General features: G+C 35.1%; 1 protein-coding gene across 2 annotated transcripts in view; it reads right to left on the bottom strand.

Annotated features, from left to right (window-relative positions):
• Nucleotides 1-539: 539 nt before the first annotated feature.
• ASPM (assembly factor for spindle microtubules) overlaps nt 540-16,416 on the bottom strand; it is a 52,230-nt gene continuing 36,353 nt past the window's right edge. For both annotated transcript variants that reach the window (XM_047076729.1, XM_047076730.1), the window contains 10 exons: nt 14,405-14,571; nt 13,035-13,131; nt 11,697-11,906; nt 10,557-10,706; nt 9,279-9,470; nt 8,626-8,818; nt 8,322-8,476; nt 6,661-6,837; nt 5,253-5,422; nt 540-699 (listed from right to left, as the gene is read on the bottom strand). In XM_047076729.1, the coding sequence (XP_046932685.1) occupies nt 597-699; nt 5,253-5,422; nt 6,661-6,837; nt 8,322-8,476; nt 8,626-8,818; nt 9,279-9,470; nt 10,557-10,706; nt 11,697-11,906; nt 13,035-13,131; nt 14,405-14,571 (1,614 nt within the window). In that variant the 3' untranslated portion in view covers nt 540-596. The remainder of the gene's footprint in view (nt 700-5,252; nt 5,423-6,660; nt 6,838-8,321; nt 8,477-8,625; nt 8,819-9,278; nt 9,471-10,556; nt 10,707-11,696; nt 11,907-13,034; nt 13,132-14,404; nt 14,572-16,416) is intronic.

Genomic DNA, 16,416 nt, shown 5'->3' with positions numbered 1-16,416 from the left:
TCATACTCTTTCCAGGTCAAATTAGAACTCCAATCAGTTCAAAGGTTAGGGTTTTTAGTATATACAAGGGCAGGTGGAGTTTAATTTCCCTAGAGGAGCTCCCCTGCCTGTCTGGATGGTCCAGTCAGTCAATGAAACAAATGGAGATGTTGTCTGGGGGCATTTGTGAGATTATTTTATCCCCTTGTCACTTCTAAGTGTGTTGGCAGAATCTCGTATTTTCAAAACTTGTTTTAGAAAAATGCTTCAATTAATCTATAAAATGAGAGTAATAAAGCTATTCTTTTCCCTTCTGGAATATGATTATATTCAGACTAATATAATATTTTAAGGTAACAGACATGAATAAGTGTTATAATCATTTCATGAGATAGTGGTTTCTCACAATCAGAAAGCCATAAAATAACAAAAGAAACAACAGTTTAGTTATATATATATATATATATATATATATATATATATATATATATACATTTTAATTTTAATACAAAATTGGATTTTAGAAGTTGTACAAAAGAAAGCCAAAAACACTCTACACATGCATGATTAGCTTTAATAGTTCTTTTTACTGTACATACTGAAAATGTTTACATTTACTAGTAAGGAATGCCAAGCGTGTCCATCACCATTTGAATAGCTTGTAGGGGATTTGTGATTTCTTCCATGTTATCTCTTCTCAAAACCCAATCTGGTTTAAGTCTGAAAAGAATAAAAATCTTGCATTAACAAAGTTCTTCTCTTCAAGGGGTTACCCTCACTGTTTTGTCTGAACTAAAATGTGGCTACTCCTGAGCACATTGCTTCCCTTTTAACAGGTGAGAGGGCTTCATATTATTACTGTTTACTGTTTTCAGGCATTTCTTGTCATCCTTCTTCCTTTGAAGTTTATGCTGTTTAGCTCACCACTGCCTCTGGGTCATCTGTCAACCTCCGGTGTTTTGTTCTTTGTAAACCTGGTTCTTGATCTTCTCTCAACTTTTGCCACCATTCTTAGTAACTTCAACATTCATGCAGCCCAAAAGCCAACAACCTCGTCTGTCAGTTTTTGCCCCCTTTCCTTCTGTTCTACATTAACCAACCCTTTTCCACGAGATCACATAAGAGCCTTTGTCATCCCCAGAAAGTACCCCACCACTGACATCTCAATTTGAGGCTGCCATTCTCCCACCACTTCTGATCTATCCATGTCTTTTGATTTAATACGTTCACTGCACATATTCTTCCACCCTAAGATCTCTGATTCACTGACCTCAACATGCACCCATCATCCATCCATCCATCCATCCATCCATCCATCCATCCGAATGCTGATCTCACTTCCCTCCTTGTCTAGCTTAGGGCCATCAATATAATCCCCTTAGCAAATTTCATTAACGCTATTGTTCTCTATTAAATTCAAATAGAAGGTTCTATTTGGATTCCAAATTGAATTCAAATATCTGCCTTCTCCATTCTTGTACAGCTGAATAGGAAGAAAAGAAAAATTGCAGAAGCAGGCTGACTGATTTTATGTCAATAATTACAAAGTTAAATGGGTGCTTGAGATTGCCGAGTATGCTTCCTCTTTCTCCAAGATAACCATTTTATTCCTTTCTTCTTTTCAAATGTCCCTTCCATACATACCCTCCCTGGTGTGCTTTTGAGCTAATGTTTATAATCTCATACTTCATTAAGAAAATAGCATTCGTCAGAGGGGAGGTCATACATCTTTCTCACATAAATCCCTACTATGATATGCATTTCCATCTTCTTATTCTTTCCTGTTAAAAATCCAAATATCTATCAATTGTTAAGTGGTCAAAGTGTGGTATAGCCATACAATGGAATAGTACTCTGTGATAAAAGGAAATGAAATTTTAATTTATGCATCAACATAAGTAAACCTCAAAAACAGTAAGCTAAAAAAAGAATCCAGTCACAAAAAGCTATATACTGTATAATTCCATCTGTGTAACCATAGAAAAAAGGCAAAACTAAAAGTACTCAAATAAGATTAGTAGTTGCCTGAATCTAGGGGCTAAAAGGAGACAACTGATTACAAAGAGGCACAAGGTAACTTTGGTGTGATGGAAATATTTTATCTCAGTTGGTAGTGGTTTCACAACTGTACATGTTTGTCAAAAGTCACTGAATTGCATACATATATAAAGGGTGCATGTATACACTGCTGGTAAATTCTACCTAAAAAAAGTGACTATATTGAATAAAAGGGGAAGCTAGTTATTCATTCATGTTAATTATAGTTTTAAAAACATAATTAGTATTAAAATTTACCAATTCCTTAAGTAGAAATCATATATAGAAATGGTCCTCATTAATAAGTTTCAAGCAAGTGCTATTTATATGTTATATTGTGAAATATGCAATCAAAATTCCAATTTGCAACTATTACACAGTTTGTTATAATGAGTAATTATAAAGCAAACTGCTAATGTTAACCCAGGTCAAAAAATAGTGCATTGTCAACACTGTAGGATTTATGCCTGGCAGAGAAGTGCTGAGTCACAGAAATGGAGACAGGCAGGGAAGGAAGGAAGGAAGGAAGGAAGGAAGGAAGGAAGGAAATAAAACATCATGAGTTAATTTAGTTCATCAAAACCAATTAAATCTTTTATTAATAAGGTAAACTCAGAAAATGCTAACTTGCTTATTTTAAAATAAAATTTTAATGTTGCTTCAATAAAATGTAAAAGTCATAGCTGAAGTTCTAATGTTATAAATTCTGGGTCATAAATAAATTCATAAATAATAACAAACTTGTCCCTTAAATCAGTATTATAATTCCAATTTAGACCTTCTAACAGAAGAATGTTCCTACAGTTCTCTGTAACAGAAGACCAAATTTTGTCATAAAAAATTCAACAAATATCACACTTAAAAAGGATGAATTTTACTGTATGTAAACTGTATCCCAATAAACCTGACTTTACAAACTATGTAGTAGCATGGTTAAATTACTACCTAAGTTTCTAAATGCTGATTCTATGCTCCTGAACTTTTAGCAACACAGAGCAGTAACGGACTTTGCAGCCTGGCACTGGTCTGGGGGTCACACTTATTAGAGTAGCACAAAAAGGTGTGAGGTGATTCAGGTTTGCTTTAGTGACAAGAATCATATTTGGATGGTCTTGTGTACCAGGAGACACAATATTGGGTGGTCTTATCTTTTTGTGATGTTGAGATTCATCAATGGATTTGACTACTGCCACAAACATCGATTTAATTCATCTAAAGCTTTTATCAAACATGCATGTTCATGGCCCAGAGCACACCTATTATTTCATGAGGGGCTACAAAATAATAATAGTTTCATATACCTTCTGCATTTATTAAACAGAATTTTTTTTATAGAAAACTTTTCTACAACAACCATTTGGTTACCTAAGATATAGTATGTATAAAAAAAAAATGGGAAAGACTTGACTCCTTCCTTTTACCCGTAGTAAGTATCATGAGTGGTTTCTCTAGCATCCTTCAAGGGTAAGCAATGAGTTTTTTCTTTAGTATCATTATAGACTCATCAATTTTTCATCTGATGTGTTGCACTTGTTGGCAGTCCTCGTGCTTCTGTGTCACTGCCTCACCACCGGCTTCCATCTTGTTGAGTCCAAGGGGCAAGTTTCACACCTCAGCTAACAGCCTCTTAGCAGCAAGCTGAAGGGCTGATGTGCCGCCAGTCTGGAACAGCATCTATCCAGTCAGCAATTCCTGTCCAGAGCTGTTGGCTGGTTCTTTCTCTTGTCTCAATTCTGGAGAAATTGGGGTTACTCTGAGGTTCCGTTTGGGGCTTTCTTTTCTAGGTATTCTCTTCCCCTGAGGTGATCACGTTCATTGTGATGGTCTTGAATGCTACCTAATGATTCCTGAATCTAATGATTACCTAATTTAAACCTCTAGACTGATTCTTTTGGCCAGAACCACAGCCCTGATTTTCTAATGGCTTGTTTGTCTCTTCCTCTAATTTCTCATAGGCACCTCAGACTTACCCAAAACAAAACCCACGCTTCAACGTCCCTTCCCACTCTATCTTCTGTCCTTCCTTACTTTTACTTCTTGTAATTATATCCCAGAGACAATTTCCTAGTCACAGCAATTTTAGCAGGCCCTCTGAGTGATACTCTATCCTAATAGCAACCACAATCTTTGTTACTTTATTTGCTTATTTATGGTCATTCTCCTGAACTATGTAATTCCATGCTGTACAATAATCACAAGTCCAGCGCCTTAAAGCACAGAGTTCAGCTCTATATCATTCTTACTCTCTGACACTGGTGGAGGTGTCTACTTGGTTAACCAGGTAAGCTAACACCCATTTTTTTTTTTAAACTTCTAAAGTTACATGTCTTAAACTAGTTAAGCTACTATTATCTCTATAAGGTTGGCTGTTGGCTGAATGGTGGCCCCCACACCAAAACGATACATCCACATCCAAATCCTTAGCATCTGTTAATGTTACCTTATTCTGAAAGGGGGTCTCCACAGATAAATATAACTAAAGGATCTTAGGATAAGATCATCCTGTATTATTGGAACTGGCCCTAAATCCAACATATGTCCTTTTAAGAGACACAGAGGAGGGAGAAGGAGGAGAGGCCCATGTGAAGACAGAGACAGAGAATGGAGTTATACAGCAACAAGCAAAAAACACCTAGAGCCACAGAAACTGCAAGTCAAAGACAGAGTCTGCCACAGAACCCTCAGAGAGAGTGAGGCCTTACTGACACCCTGGTTTTGAACTTCTGGTTTCCAGAATGTTCAGAGCATAAATGAGTCTGTGGTTATTTTTTACAGCAGTTCTAGGAAACTCATGCAAGGTCTCATAAAGAACTTCTCTAGAAGGAGAAATTTCAAGTACCAGGAGGATTATGGGAGGAGTTGGAAGTTGGTATTTTGGCCACGAGGGATTTTTGGCAGCTTCCAAGCAGTATAGTTTGTCCTACATGCAGGAAAAAAAAGTTTATATGCCAAAGCTTATAAAAAGCTAATTTTTAGACTTAGCACTTAACTATTTAATACAATGAATTTATTGAATGACTATTAAATACCCAAAGCCACAGTGTTATTGCTTCATTATTTACTGAGATTGTCTACTTTAGAGTTACCAAGGATTCTATTCTTACTCATATGTTGTTTCTCCACTGTCCAGCACAGTACCTTGCTTTATAGTACATACTCAGTAATGTTTGCTGAATGAATGAATGAATGAATGAATGGATAGTGGCACAAAACTATAGAGTACATTTACTGCTTACCTTGAAACTATTCTGGTTCTTATGGGTGTTTCTGGAATAAATGGAATACTTATAGAAGAATTCTTCTTTTGGGTATAAAGTATTCTTTCAGTATTCATTTTATGTTTACGAGCTGTAAGTTTGTAGAGACTATAAATACGGTCAACAACTTTGGACCTACTTCGAACATCCTAAAAAAGAAAATGTACATTTATTAAAACTAGTAACAATTTTGTAGCCCTTCTATGCTAGTAAAAGCAACAATAAGAACCACTATAGTGTAAACTTATGAGCTTTTAACAAAATCAAAAGCCAGTCTTTCCAAATTTAGCAGTTAGATTGGTTAACATTATATAAACTAATTTGTAAGACAATTATAAAAAAGGCAAATATTTAAAAATTGTACACTTAACTCCATACTGAATAATTAGGTAAATATTATAGTCAATATATGTATTATATGGAGTTACCAAAGCCTGTGAATTTTCTCTCTTCCTAGTTTCCAACGTTATCCACTTATCTCTTATAATACAACCCTAGGTCAAGTACAATTTCTTACCCAGACCACTGTATCTATATTTATATTTATATTAATATTTATATCTATAAATCTATCTCTATCTCTATCTCTATCTCTATCTCTATCTCTATCTCTATCTCTATTTATATTTCCCTCCTTCCTGGTTTCCCTATATCCACACTGAACGGTCTTCATACATCCACACTTTCCCAAATCTATTCTTCAATCAGTAGCCAAAGTCATGTTAGAACCCAAACTGAAGCATACTCTCTTACGTAAATCCTTCAGTGGTTTTGTTCTCACAGTGAAGGCCAGAATCCTGTTACAGCCTACGGTCAACTCTCTGCCGACTGTAACACCTAGAGAGGTCTCACCATGGAAAAACTTGAAATGTACTTAAGGTTACAACAAGAGGATGTGGAGCCACATATATGTGGTTTTCTACCTGGATAGGATCATTTGTTTCTTTCCTCAAGTAAAAGGGAAATGGCTATTTCTATAGCCATAGTACATTTTATTTTTGAAATTCAGTTTCTTTAATATGTTAGAAACACCTCTTATATCAACAAAAAAGGCAGGTTTGAACATATACAAAACCCTATTTAAATTGTGATAATTACTGGGGTGTCTGGGTGGCTCAGTCAGTTAAGTATCTGACTTCGGCTCAGGTCATGATCTCATAGTTCATGAGCTTGAGCCCCGTGTTGGGTTCTGTACCGATGGTGCAGAGCCTGCCTGGGATTCTCTCTCTCTCTGCCCCTCCCCCACTTGCTCTCTATTTCTCTCTCCCTCTCAAAATAAATAAATGAACTTAATTAAAAAATTGTGATAATTACTGAAGGAAAAGTGTAAAAGTCTTAGACCTGAAAACCTACAAAGATACCTGAAAGAAAGATAATTAATACTTACAGAGGCTCGATTTGTTGTCTTCAATAAAATAGCTAACAAACAACAAGTTTTTGTAAAAATGCTTCCACCCTTGTCTGCAACTTTGTCACCGGGCTTTTCTCGGTACATCTGTAAAAGGTCCAGTAGTGTGTCTATGCAGTTTTCTACATGGTAAACTGCTGCAGTGGTTTTCTCATACTTGAAGAGAACAGAAAGAAAGCAAAAGTTATAATAAATGCATATGCTCTTAGAGCCCAAGCAGAAAGAAAGCTTAGGACCAACTTTTTGGACTATCTAAAGCCAGTGCAAGGGACTTCATAAAATGAATTTTTGATAGTACTATCATTTCTGAATCCATTTTATATGCATATCTGCATTGTAATTTTTCTCTTCCCACCTACTTTAAAGTGCCATAAAATGTGAATCAAATCTAGAATCCCTGAACATGAACACCTTGAAGTAAATAAAAACAAACTCAAAAACAGGGCAATTTTAGTGAGAATCTCTCAGGAAAAACAGAACTTATCTGTGATAGTTAATCATAGGGTAAAATACTGATAAAGGCTAAGATTTAATTAGTTACCCTACTGCATGCTTCTTGAGAGGAAGATGCACTTGCTTTAAAATAAAATAAATTTGAAACTAGTAAATTTAGGAGATATTTTTCCTGCCTCAATTATCTCCTTGTATCACTAGATTCATATTGAAATTTGCCTGGGAACAAATCATGTGAAGGATACCAAGACAAAAATAACAACAAAACAATATTAGCAGTTAACATTTATTTGGCACGTCTATGTATGAAGCACATTATATATATTGACTCACTTTATCCTCACAATAACATTATGAGGTAGATACTATTACTTTACCCATTTTACAGTTAAAGAACATGAAGCACAAAGAGGCTAAGTAACCTAAAGTAAGCTGCAGAGCTATGATCTGAACACTGGTGTTCTTAACCACTCCTTCTCAGAAAGAAAATACTGGATAAAGTGCTCTAAGTTGTGGCTGAAGGGTTGGTTGGGGAAAATAAATTTGTCATCTCAATACTTTTGATTACATGCATTTATAGTTTAGTACAGATATCTGCCACCAGTCCAACGCCAAAAACGTAAATTCTAATACCTATACAGAGTATGACATACAGGGTAACTAAGTTGAAGCAGTATCTTAATCATGTTTTGCCAGACATGATTATAAGAGGTTCTACTGCTTTGATACAACGCAGTGAATAAGAACACCAGTTCCAGAGGTGGACAAAAAATGTATCCAAATTCAGCCCTACCACTTATCACATTCAAGTGCTGAGGCAGGAGGCTTAATTTCTATAAGGATTACTATTCCTTCTCTATTAAACAAGAATAACATGAACTGCCTCAGAGGATATTGTTAAGAACTAAATTAAATGATGCATGAAAAACGCTAGCTCATCGTAAGTACTCGATAAATGTTAGTAATCATTATTATTAATATCATAAATACAAGAAATAAAATTATAAGAAATTAGTGTTTCTATGTATAATTATGTTAATGCATTAAACATTTCCCCCACCTAAGACTCTTGCACACAAATTAATTCTAACTTGGCGATCTAAATTCCAGTGGTGAGCAAGCACGAACTTAATTTGCTGGATCAGATTTCTTGACCAATGAACAACTCATTATCAAAACATTATTACCTTAGCGACATTAAGCAAGACTTGCACAGAGTATCTGATGACTTCCATACAAGGAACACTACGATTGCAACTTCGGATCAAAACAAATATTTTAGAAACTGCTCCACTCTGGGCCATGTTCTCACAGCAAAGTGGAGACAATCTAGTAACTACCTCTGAAAGGAGGAGAAAAAAAAAGAGAGAGAAATAAATTCACAGCAACAAAATGAAGTTTTAGCTAATATTGTATTATAACACTCTTTGCACACTCAACGGTAAAAATGCATTTCTAACCTCATACAAGATATTGTTAAAACAAACTAACCTAGGTGCTTTAGAGCCTCAAGAATAGCAGAAAGGTGCTTATATGTCAAAAGATAATGAAGTGCAAGAGCAGTTCTTTTGTAGAGTTTGTTTTCTTCTCGAATCTCCCTATTAACAAGTTGAAGACTTAGTCGTATAGCTTTAATTTTTGTACCATCATTTTTCTTCCTCCAAGAGTATCCTCTCCATAATGCCTTAAAGAGACAAAACACAGTGATTGTAAGATTACAATCTATGATGTTTTGAATTTATATCTATTTCTACAAAACAAGTATTTTCAGTAAATTCATATGATGTAACCAGACACTTTGCAAATAAAATCTCAAGTCAGGTTCTAATAAATAGCAAAATCAATTTTTCTGGAAAGAAAAATATATATCATATTCCTGTATATAACCTGAAGCATCATTCACTGACCAAAGATATCTAAGTCTATTTTAAATGCTAAGGTATTTTTTCATGTCTTCATCATAAATGTCTCTAGGGAAATCTGAAAATAAAGGGCTTAGCAATGACATAGCATTTACGAGTTATTTTATTGGTGAACCTCAGCTTTTTAAAATATATGTGGCTGTGTTTTTAACACGTTAGATGTCTCACGTAGGTGAATTATAAACCAGAGTCTGGAACTAACATCGTAATGTTTTCAGTTACCTGAATTTTAGTGATTCCATTATTAATTTTTTCTTTTTTTTTACGGAGGAGAAAACGGCGTACTGCTTTCTGTATTACTGATGCAGCTCTATTTTGCTGGCTCATATGTTCTTGAAGTTCACGCTGACTTTTTATGACACTATGACATTTCTGAGCAAACCTCTTTTGCTGTAATCTTGTTCGAAACCATCTCTGTTTAAAACATTAGAGGCTTTGTTTTTTTTTTACTTCAGGTTTTTAAAATAAATAAATACATACATACACATGCATACATAAATGAAATAAATAGAACATTAGATTGATATCTTTCAATCCTCCCCAGTGGCATTACTTCTCCACTCCAACTGGTACAAATCCTCTAGCACTCACTGAGCGGGGGGAGGGTGTGAATTTAACCCTGTACAACACGGCCTTCATTTCATAATTTATATAAATTCTATCAAGCTGTTTGTGTTCTTCTGCAATTTGTTTTCTAACTCAGTATTTTATATGTAAGTATATGTTTTTTTTTAAATTTTTAATGTTTATTTATTTTTGAGACAGAGAGAGACAGAGCATGAACGGGGGAGGGGCAGAGAGAGAGGGAGACACAGAATCGGAAGCAGGCTCCAGGCTCTGAGCCATCAGCCCTGAGCCCGACGCGGGGCTCGAACTCGCGGACCTCGAGATCATGACCTGAGCTGAAGTCGGACGCTTAACCGACTGAGCCACCCAGGCGCCCCAGTAAGTATATGTTAATGTATACAGAGTTCTTACCCAGAATACATAAAAACCTACAAATCATAAGAAAAAAGAAGATGCAAAAGAGAAATGGGCAAAGTATATGGAAAAAACAGCCCATATATACATACATTAAGAAAAAGCACACAATACACAGATAATAATTTGAATAGTCAACACACGAAAGATTTTTTAGAACTGCTTGCAATCAAAGGAAATCCAAAGCAAAAATGAGATACAATTTGCCATTCATCAAAACAGCAAAACCCAGAGTCTTTTAATGCTGTGTGTTGGCAAGAATGTAGAAAAACAGGTACTCTCAGACTTTGCTACAAGTATAAATGAGTACAATTATTTCAGAAAATAATTCATAGCTTTATTCCTGTATCATAAAACATCAACCTATTTCTAGCCCATCAAGCCATCCTAAATATGTCATCCTAAAGCAAAAGGCTAAATATTATATGATCTTAGCATAAGGTATTTTGAAATTATTTATTAAAATAAAAAATTCATAAAAATTTTACCACATAGTTTTACTGCAAAGGAAAAGCCAACCTGAACACAGATGACTGAATTAACCTGCTTCTTAGCATTCTTCATAACCATGTGAAGTTTATATGCTCTTTGAATTCTAAGAGCAGACAGGTGACAATATGCAGCTGCTGTGAAGTGAAGAAGCCTAATTTTGGTTCTCTGTTCTGAAATCTAAAAGAGAAATAAAAAATTAACCACACATTTGACTCTTAAGACAATCGATCAGTGTTTATTTTTGTATATCCTCCATACTGAATTATATAAATTAGCAATAATAAATTAACTTTTAATTACTGAAATTATTGACATTGATGGAACTCAAAGTGATTATAATCTTTTACTATACAATATTTCCAAATGTGTACCCCCTAACTCAGAGTATAAAAAAGCAAAATTATATTTTGGGCACTTTACTAAAGAACAGCATTTAATTTAACTGGACTACACAATAACAGTAAATAAAGCTTTCAATGTACTAACTATAATATGAGAAGTCTATGATTACAGTACTCACAAAAATGTTGGGAGAACTGTTGGGAGACGGTGATAGTAAGACAAAATTATCTGAGTGGATTTCTCCGGTTATTAGACAGTCTAGCACAAATCTAGCACAAGACTCTTTGCAGCAAAACCTCTCTATAGTGGCCTTTAGACCTCTAATTTGTATTTAATGAACACAGTAGAAGAGATTTCTCCTTTTTAATTTAAGTATTTTGTCTTTGACAGCACTTTGCATATTGATGCCAAAAACGTGACCTCCCCGGGAGGGATTCTTTCTTGCTGAAGATGTGGAAGTTATCACAGGAACAGTAGCTAACAACACCTCAGAGTTGCTGGGTGGTAGCAAAAGGCTACTTGAATGACAACCTCCTTCACATTTGGAGCTCCTCCCTCATCCTTCTTTCAGTTCCTTTGTTAAGATTCATTACAAGAAAAAAATTAGTTTGCATTTTTGGTGAGCATCTATGAGAAACAGGCTCATAAAACAAAAATCTATAGCAACCAGTGATCTTGTTATAGGCCTCTGCAGAAGCTGAGAGGTTATACTGGTTATATTATTAGTTCTGAAATTATTCTCCAAAATCTAAAATTTCTTAACACAATTTAACACCACATACCTTCATTTCTTAAGACTGAGGTATTCTACTTAAAAATACTTACCCTTTTCCTTACTAACCAACCACGCACTAGTGCTTGTAGAACAACTGTAGATTTTTTTAATTCAACATATTTTATCCTTTCACACTTCCCGGCCTTCCTGGCTCGTATATATCTCTGTATGGTCAAAGCGGCAGACTTCTGCCGAAGAAAGACCTGCCTTCCTTTGTATCTTCTAAAATTCGCTTGAATCAAACAAGCAGCTTGATGTCTCTACAAGGAAAAATTTGTGAGTGACTTAACAGAAAGGAATAATAATTTCAACCCACTGGAGGCTTTTGAATTTCTCAATGAAAAATGAGATGGTGTAATTACGATTTTTTTTTTTTACATTTTAGCTTAAGAATGTCATATTTCATATATAAGGTGACTGTATGTAATTTCTACAGCTAAAAATTAGGTTTTTATGAAGGTGCAAGCCAAGGTCAATAGATATCTGGTGTTCTTTCCCTCTCATCTTCCTGATACTTCTCATTGTGAGGGAGAAAAGGACTAATATTACCAAAGGACAAATACATTTAATAAAAGTGCTAGCAATATAAAGAACAGAATGGGCATTATAAACAACTACCAGGGAAGCTGCCTGTTGCTTTAAGAACCAAAGACTACATCTCAGAACCAGCACATCTTAGACTCCTCGATTATATAACATCTTGACAACCAATTCTCAGAAACCTAAAGAAGTATATAAATTAAAATGGGCACTCGTTCTGTTTTACAACATAGATTCCCCACCAACTAGCCGGATGACGTTGGGCAAGTCACTTTACCTCTCTAGACCTCAGTTTCCTCATTTGTAAAATAAGAATACTAACTACTTCAATTAATAATCACTACACCAGAGGGTTTTTATGAGGGTCAAATTAGTAAATATACACTAGTAGGCATAATAATAATAGCTATATAATAATAGTGAATATTACATTGAAATTTACAAATAAAATTTTAATTTTGCTTTCTTTAATAAAAGACTATAGGTACTGCAGCTCTTCTAAAACTTTGATGTTAAATATTTTGAATAGGCCACCAATTGTAGTTTAAAAAATTTTTATTGTTTAACTTATAGTAGACAAAATATGCTACATCTATTATGACTCTCTCCAAATAAATTATTTACTCTAAAATTTACTTCAAACTTGGGTTTCAGAATAGTTTTTAAATATAAATATACAAATTAATATATTCATAAAACGTATTTTTAAGGGTGAATATAATTTTTAATTGACTGCAATGACGTGTTTAAAATAAATGTATAGCTAACAAAAAAACCCAATTCCTTTTGTTTTCTTTCCTAAAATGGCTCTTTGCAAATGAGCTTTTTTTTTTCCTTTCTTTACCTACTTTTATCATTAAGAAGTGCTCATGAGCTATTCTTCCAGAAAGCATAGCTCTCCATTTTCTCTGAATGATAATTGTTGATGCTCTCATATTCAAAAACCTAAAAAGTAGGTATTGGAAAGCAATTACAAATTTCTTTAATTTACTCAGTAAGTATTTATTGCCCCCCCCCCCCGCCGACTACTTAATACTAGAGGAAGAAAAAATAAGAAAGGCAATGAAAGAAAATAAGAAAGTGGAAAAGAACAATTTATACTTTAATTCTAGCAATCAGAATTTCACACACACACACACACACACACACGAACTGACACAATGAAAAAGAAGTTTTGCAATTGTCAATGTTCGTAGCAAGAAATATGAATTTCTAGAATGAGAAAGAACTCAAACCAGGATGAAAAGAAAGTACAATTATCCAGACCTACACAAAGCCTAGATAAAGGGGATGCTGACAGAAGTAACGGCAGAGTCTAAAATCTGGGTCCATATTGCAAGTGAGTCTTTGAGCAGATAGGAGCGGGTCACAAAAAGAACTTGGGAGATTAGAACAGCATCAGGCAAATGAGAAATGGAAATTTGTTTGAAAGGGAAGACAGGTATCGTACAAATATCTGAAAAGAAATGTTCTGTAAGGAGAACTAGAGAAAAACTTAAAAACTAAGGGCCAGAGATTAAACATTAGGGGCCAACATAGCAGTAACACATAAAAATTGAGAATGGATTTAACTTACATCATGTTGCCACATTTCTTAGAAAATAAAGCTGAGCGCCAATGAGAAAAATTCAAGATTTTGGTACAGGAAACTTAGGTACTACTGGTCCTTAACAGCTGATAGCAGCAACTATATCTTTATATGGTAGGCACTGAGCTTCCACCCATGGAATTTATCAAGAAACTCTTCTAACATTAGAGTCTCTCCTAAAACAATCTTTAAAACTATCACTGATATAATAATTCATCAATTCTGGTAACTGGGGGAAAATTCTTACACTGTGAAATAAAAAAATAATATAGATAATCTGATAAGAGCTTTCAGAAAATGTGTTTCAAAGAAATGAACTAGGAACAGGAAAATACAATGAACAAAAATAAGTTGGTAATTAGGTCTTCATTAAAGTAAAATAGGGGGGCTAATATAAAGTAAAAAGAGAAAAAGAAAAAGAAAAAAGAAAAATGATTGTATCAAGGCTCTATCTCAAAAAATAAGAGTCTTATTTTGTTTCATCAGTGGAGATAACACAAAAGAAACCATACAAGCTAGGTGTAGCAAATATTTAAAAGACAAAGAAATAAGCAGTATTATTTTATATAAAGACTTAGCTACCACACACACAGACCCTCATACTCCCCTAACACAGCTATGATACATTACCGTGTTCTCTCCAGTTTGGTATAGAAACAACCTTGAATGACTTTAACAGCTTTTAATATAGCTAGGTATTCTTTACGTGCTTTCCAAGACCTATACCAGGCTTGAATCTTGCAAGCAGCTTTCACTTTACATAAATACTTCCTGGCTTTATAGCTCCTCCACGCAGCCTATTAAATACATAAATATAAAAAATATGCAAGGAGATGTATTTTTTTATTGTTGTTAATTGAAAAAAATCAGTATTAAAGATAGCTAATGTAATGCTAAGTAGACAAAAATCAATTGCAGAAATACAGTCATATGATGACTCTTCTATTAGGCTCATTCATTCCTGACATAGATGAGCCCCCTGAAACAGTGCGGCTTACCACAGTGAACACCTATTATATGCTTTATCACACGTACCCTGGCTGGCTGACAGCTAAGCCTAATATAACCTTAACAAATATTCCTAAATTTTAATATATGTATAATGTCTGAAAAGCCAGATGCGTGCATTGTCCTTACTATCTCAATCCGTTTGGAAGAAAAGAAAGCAAAGGAACACACTGACTACTTATTGGGAAGGAACAGGAATCTCTCCTACCTCCCACCCACCTCCCTCACATGTATCCCGGGTTTTGTGTCCAGGCTGCAGCAAAATCCTGAGAGCGACTATCTGTCTGAGGACTATCAGTTTTTCCAATTTCTGCAACCTTGCAGCTGACTACATGTATAAGTGACAGCTATAACCTATTAAGCCCTTCGCACTAAGCACTATTAAAACCTTATAATAACATAGGTAGATAATATTTAATCTAGAGACGAGTAAACAAGGCCCAAAGAAATTGAGTAACTTGTTGATGTGCAGGTAATAAGTGGAAGAAGTACCTTTATTCTTTACAAATATCTTGTGAGATGATTATTAAGATCTCTATTTGACAAAACAGAAATCAACGTCGACGAAGAAGAGACTTGTTACACCACAAGGCCAGTAAGCGACGGAGTCAAGATCTGAACCCAAGTCTTGACTCCAAACAAATACTGCAGCCACAATCTACATGGGGATCAAGCTCCAAATTCAGCTGACAAGCAAGAATTACTCTTGTGATGTCCTTAACTTACTCAGAGCATATTATATATGGCTTTTATGTAAACAAACCTGAACACCAACATATTGGTATTCACAGTAGGAGCCAGGCATCAGTATTTCTAAAAATTCTAAGTGATTTCAATGTGCACTAAAGTTTGAGACCATGAAGGATATGTTAAAAACCAGACGTGTAAAGTATAATTTTTAAACGTAATCATGTATGAGAAAAATAGTCAAAATTTCCTAAGATTGTTACTGTGGCTTTTCTGTCATTTCAACTGAATATAACCCTAACTAACACATCTAGTTAACACATTTCAACCCTTAACTTCTTGGCAGCATTTGGAATTTGAGCATTCGTTTCTTCTTCCCTCAATCCTTGGTTTCTTGATACTATAAATCTTTCAGTTTTCTTGTTCCCTCTTACTACCATGTGTTGGCTTCTCCTCTCAATGTTTTCACATGTTGACGTTCTTCAGTGTTGGAGTCCCCAGCAGGCTCTCTCCTTTTACCCATTTTCCACATTACTCCTACGTGATCCCATCACTCCATGACTTCAACGATGCTATGTATGCCAATAATGTAGAAGTCAAATTCCGAAATCTGTACTACTCTCCAAACACAGCCAGCTGCCTTGCTAGACACTTCAACTTCATCATGTACCTCAAACTGCACACCTCATCAATCTTCCAGTCTGCTCCTCTCTGCTGCCTCTGTCAGCAAATGGTAGCATCTGCTGTTACTTAAGTCGCGCACGTGGCTTGAAAGCTCGTTTAGGCTCTATGTGATGCAAGTACTACGCCCTCCACTCAAACGAATCCTTGCAATCCCATTGCCACTACTAAACTATCTTTCACCTGACCTACTGCCAATAGCCTCCTGGCTGGTCTCTCTGCTTCTAGTCTTGCTCCCCTTCCAGTCCCTCTTCCACATTATTGTC

This window comes from Lynx rufus, unplaced genomic scaffold, assembly GCF_022079265.1.
Source record: "Lynx rufus isolate CCGP_SWC_20201006 ecotype Redwood Valley unplaced genomic scaffold, mLynRuf1.p SCAF_15, whole genome shotgun sequence".
In the NCBI taxonomy this organism is placed as follows: Eukaryota; Metazoa; Chordata; class Mammalia; order Carnivora; family Felidae; genus Lynx; species Lynx rufus.
The sequence above is the reverse complement of the archived record's forward strand: the minus strand, read 5'-3'. Positions and strand labels throughout refer to the sequence as shown.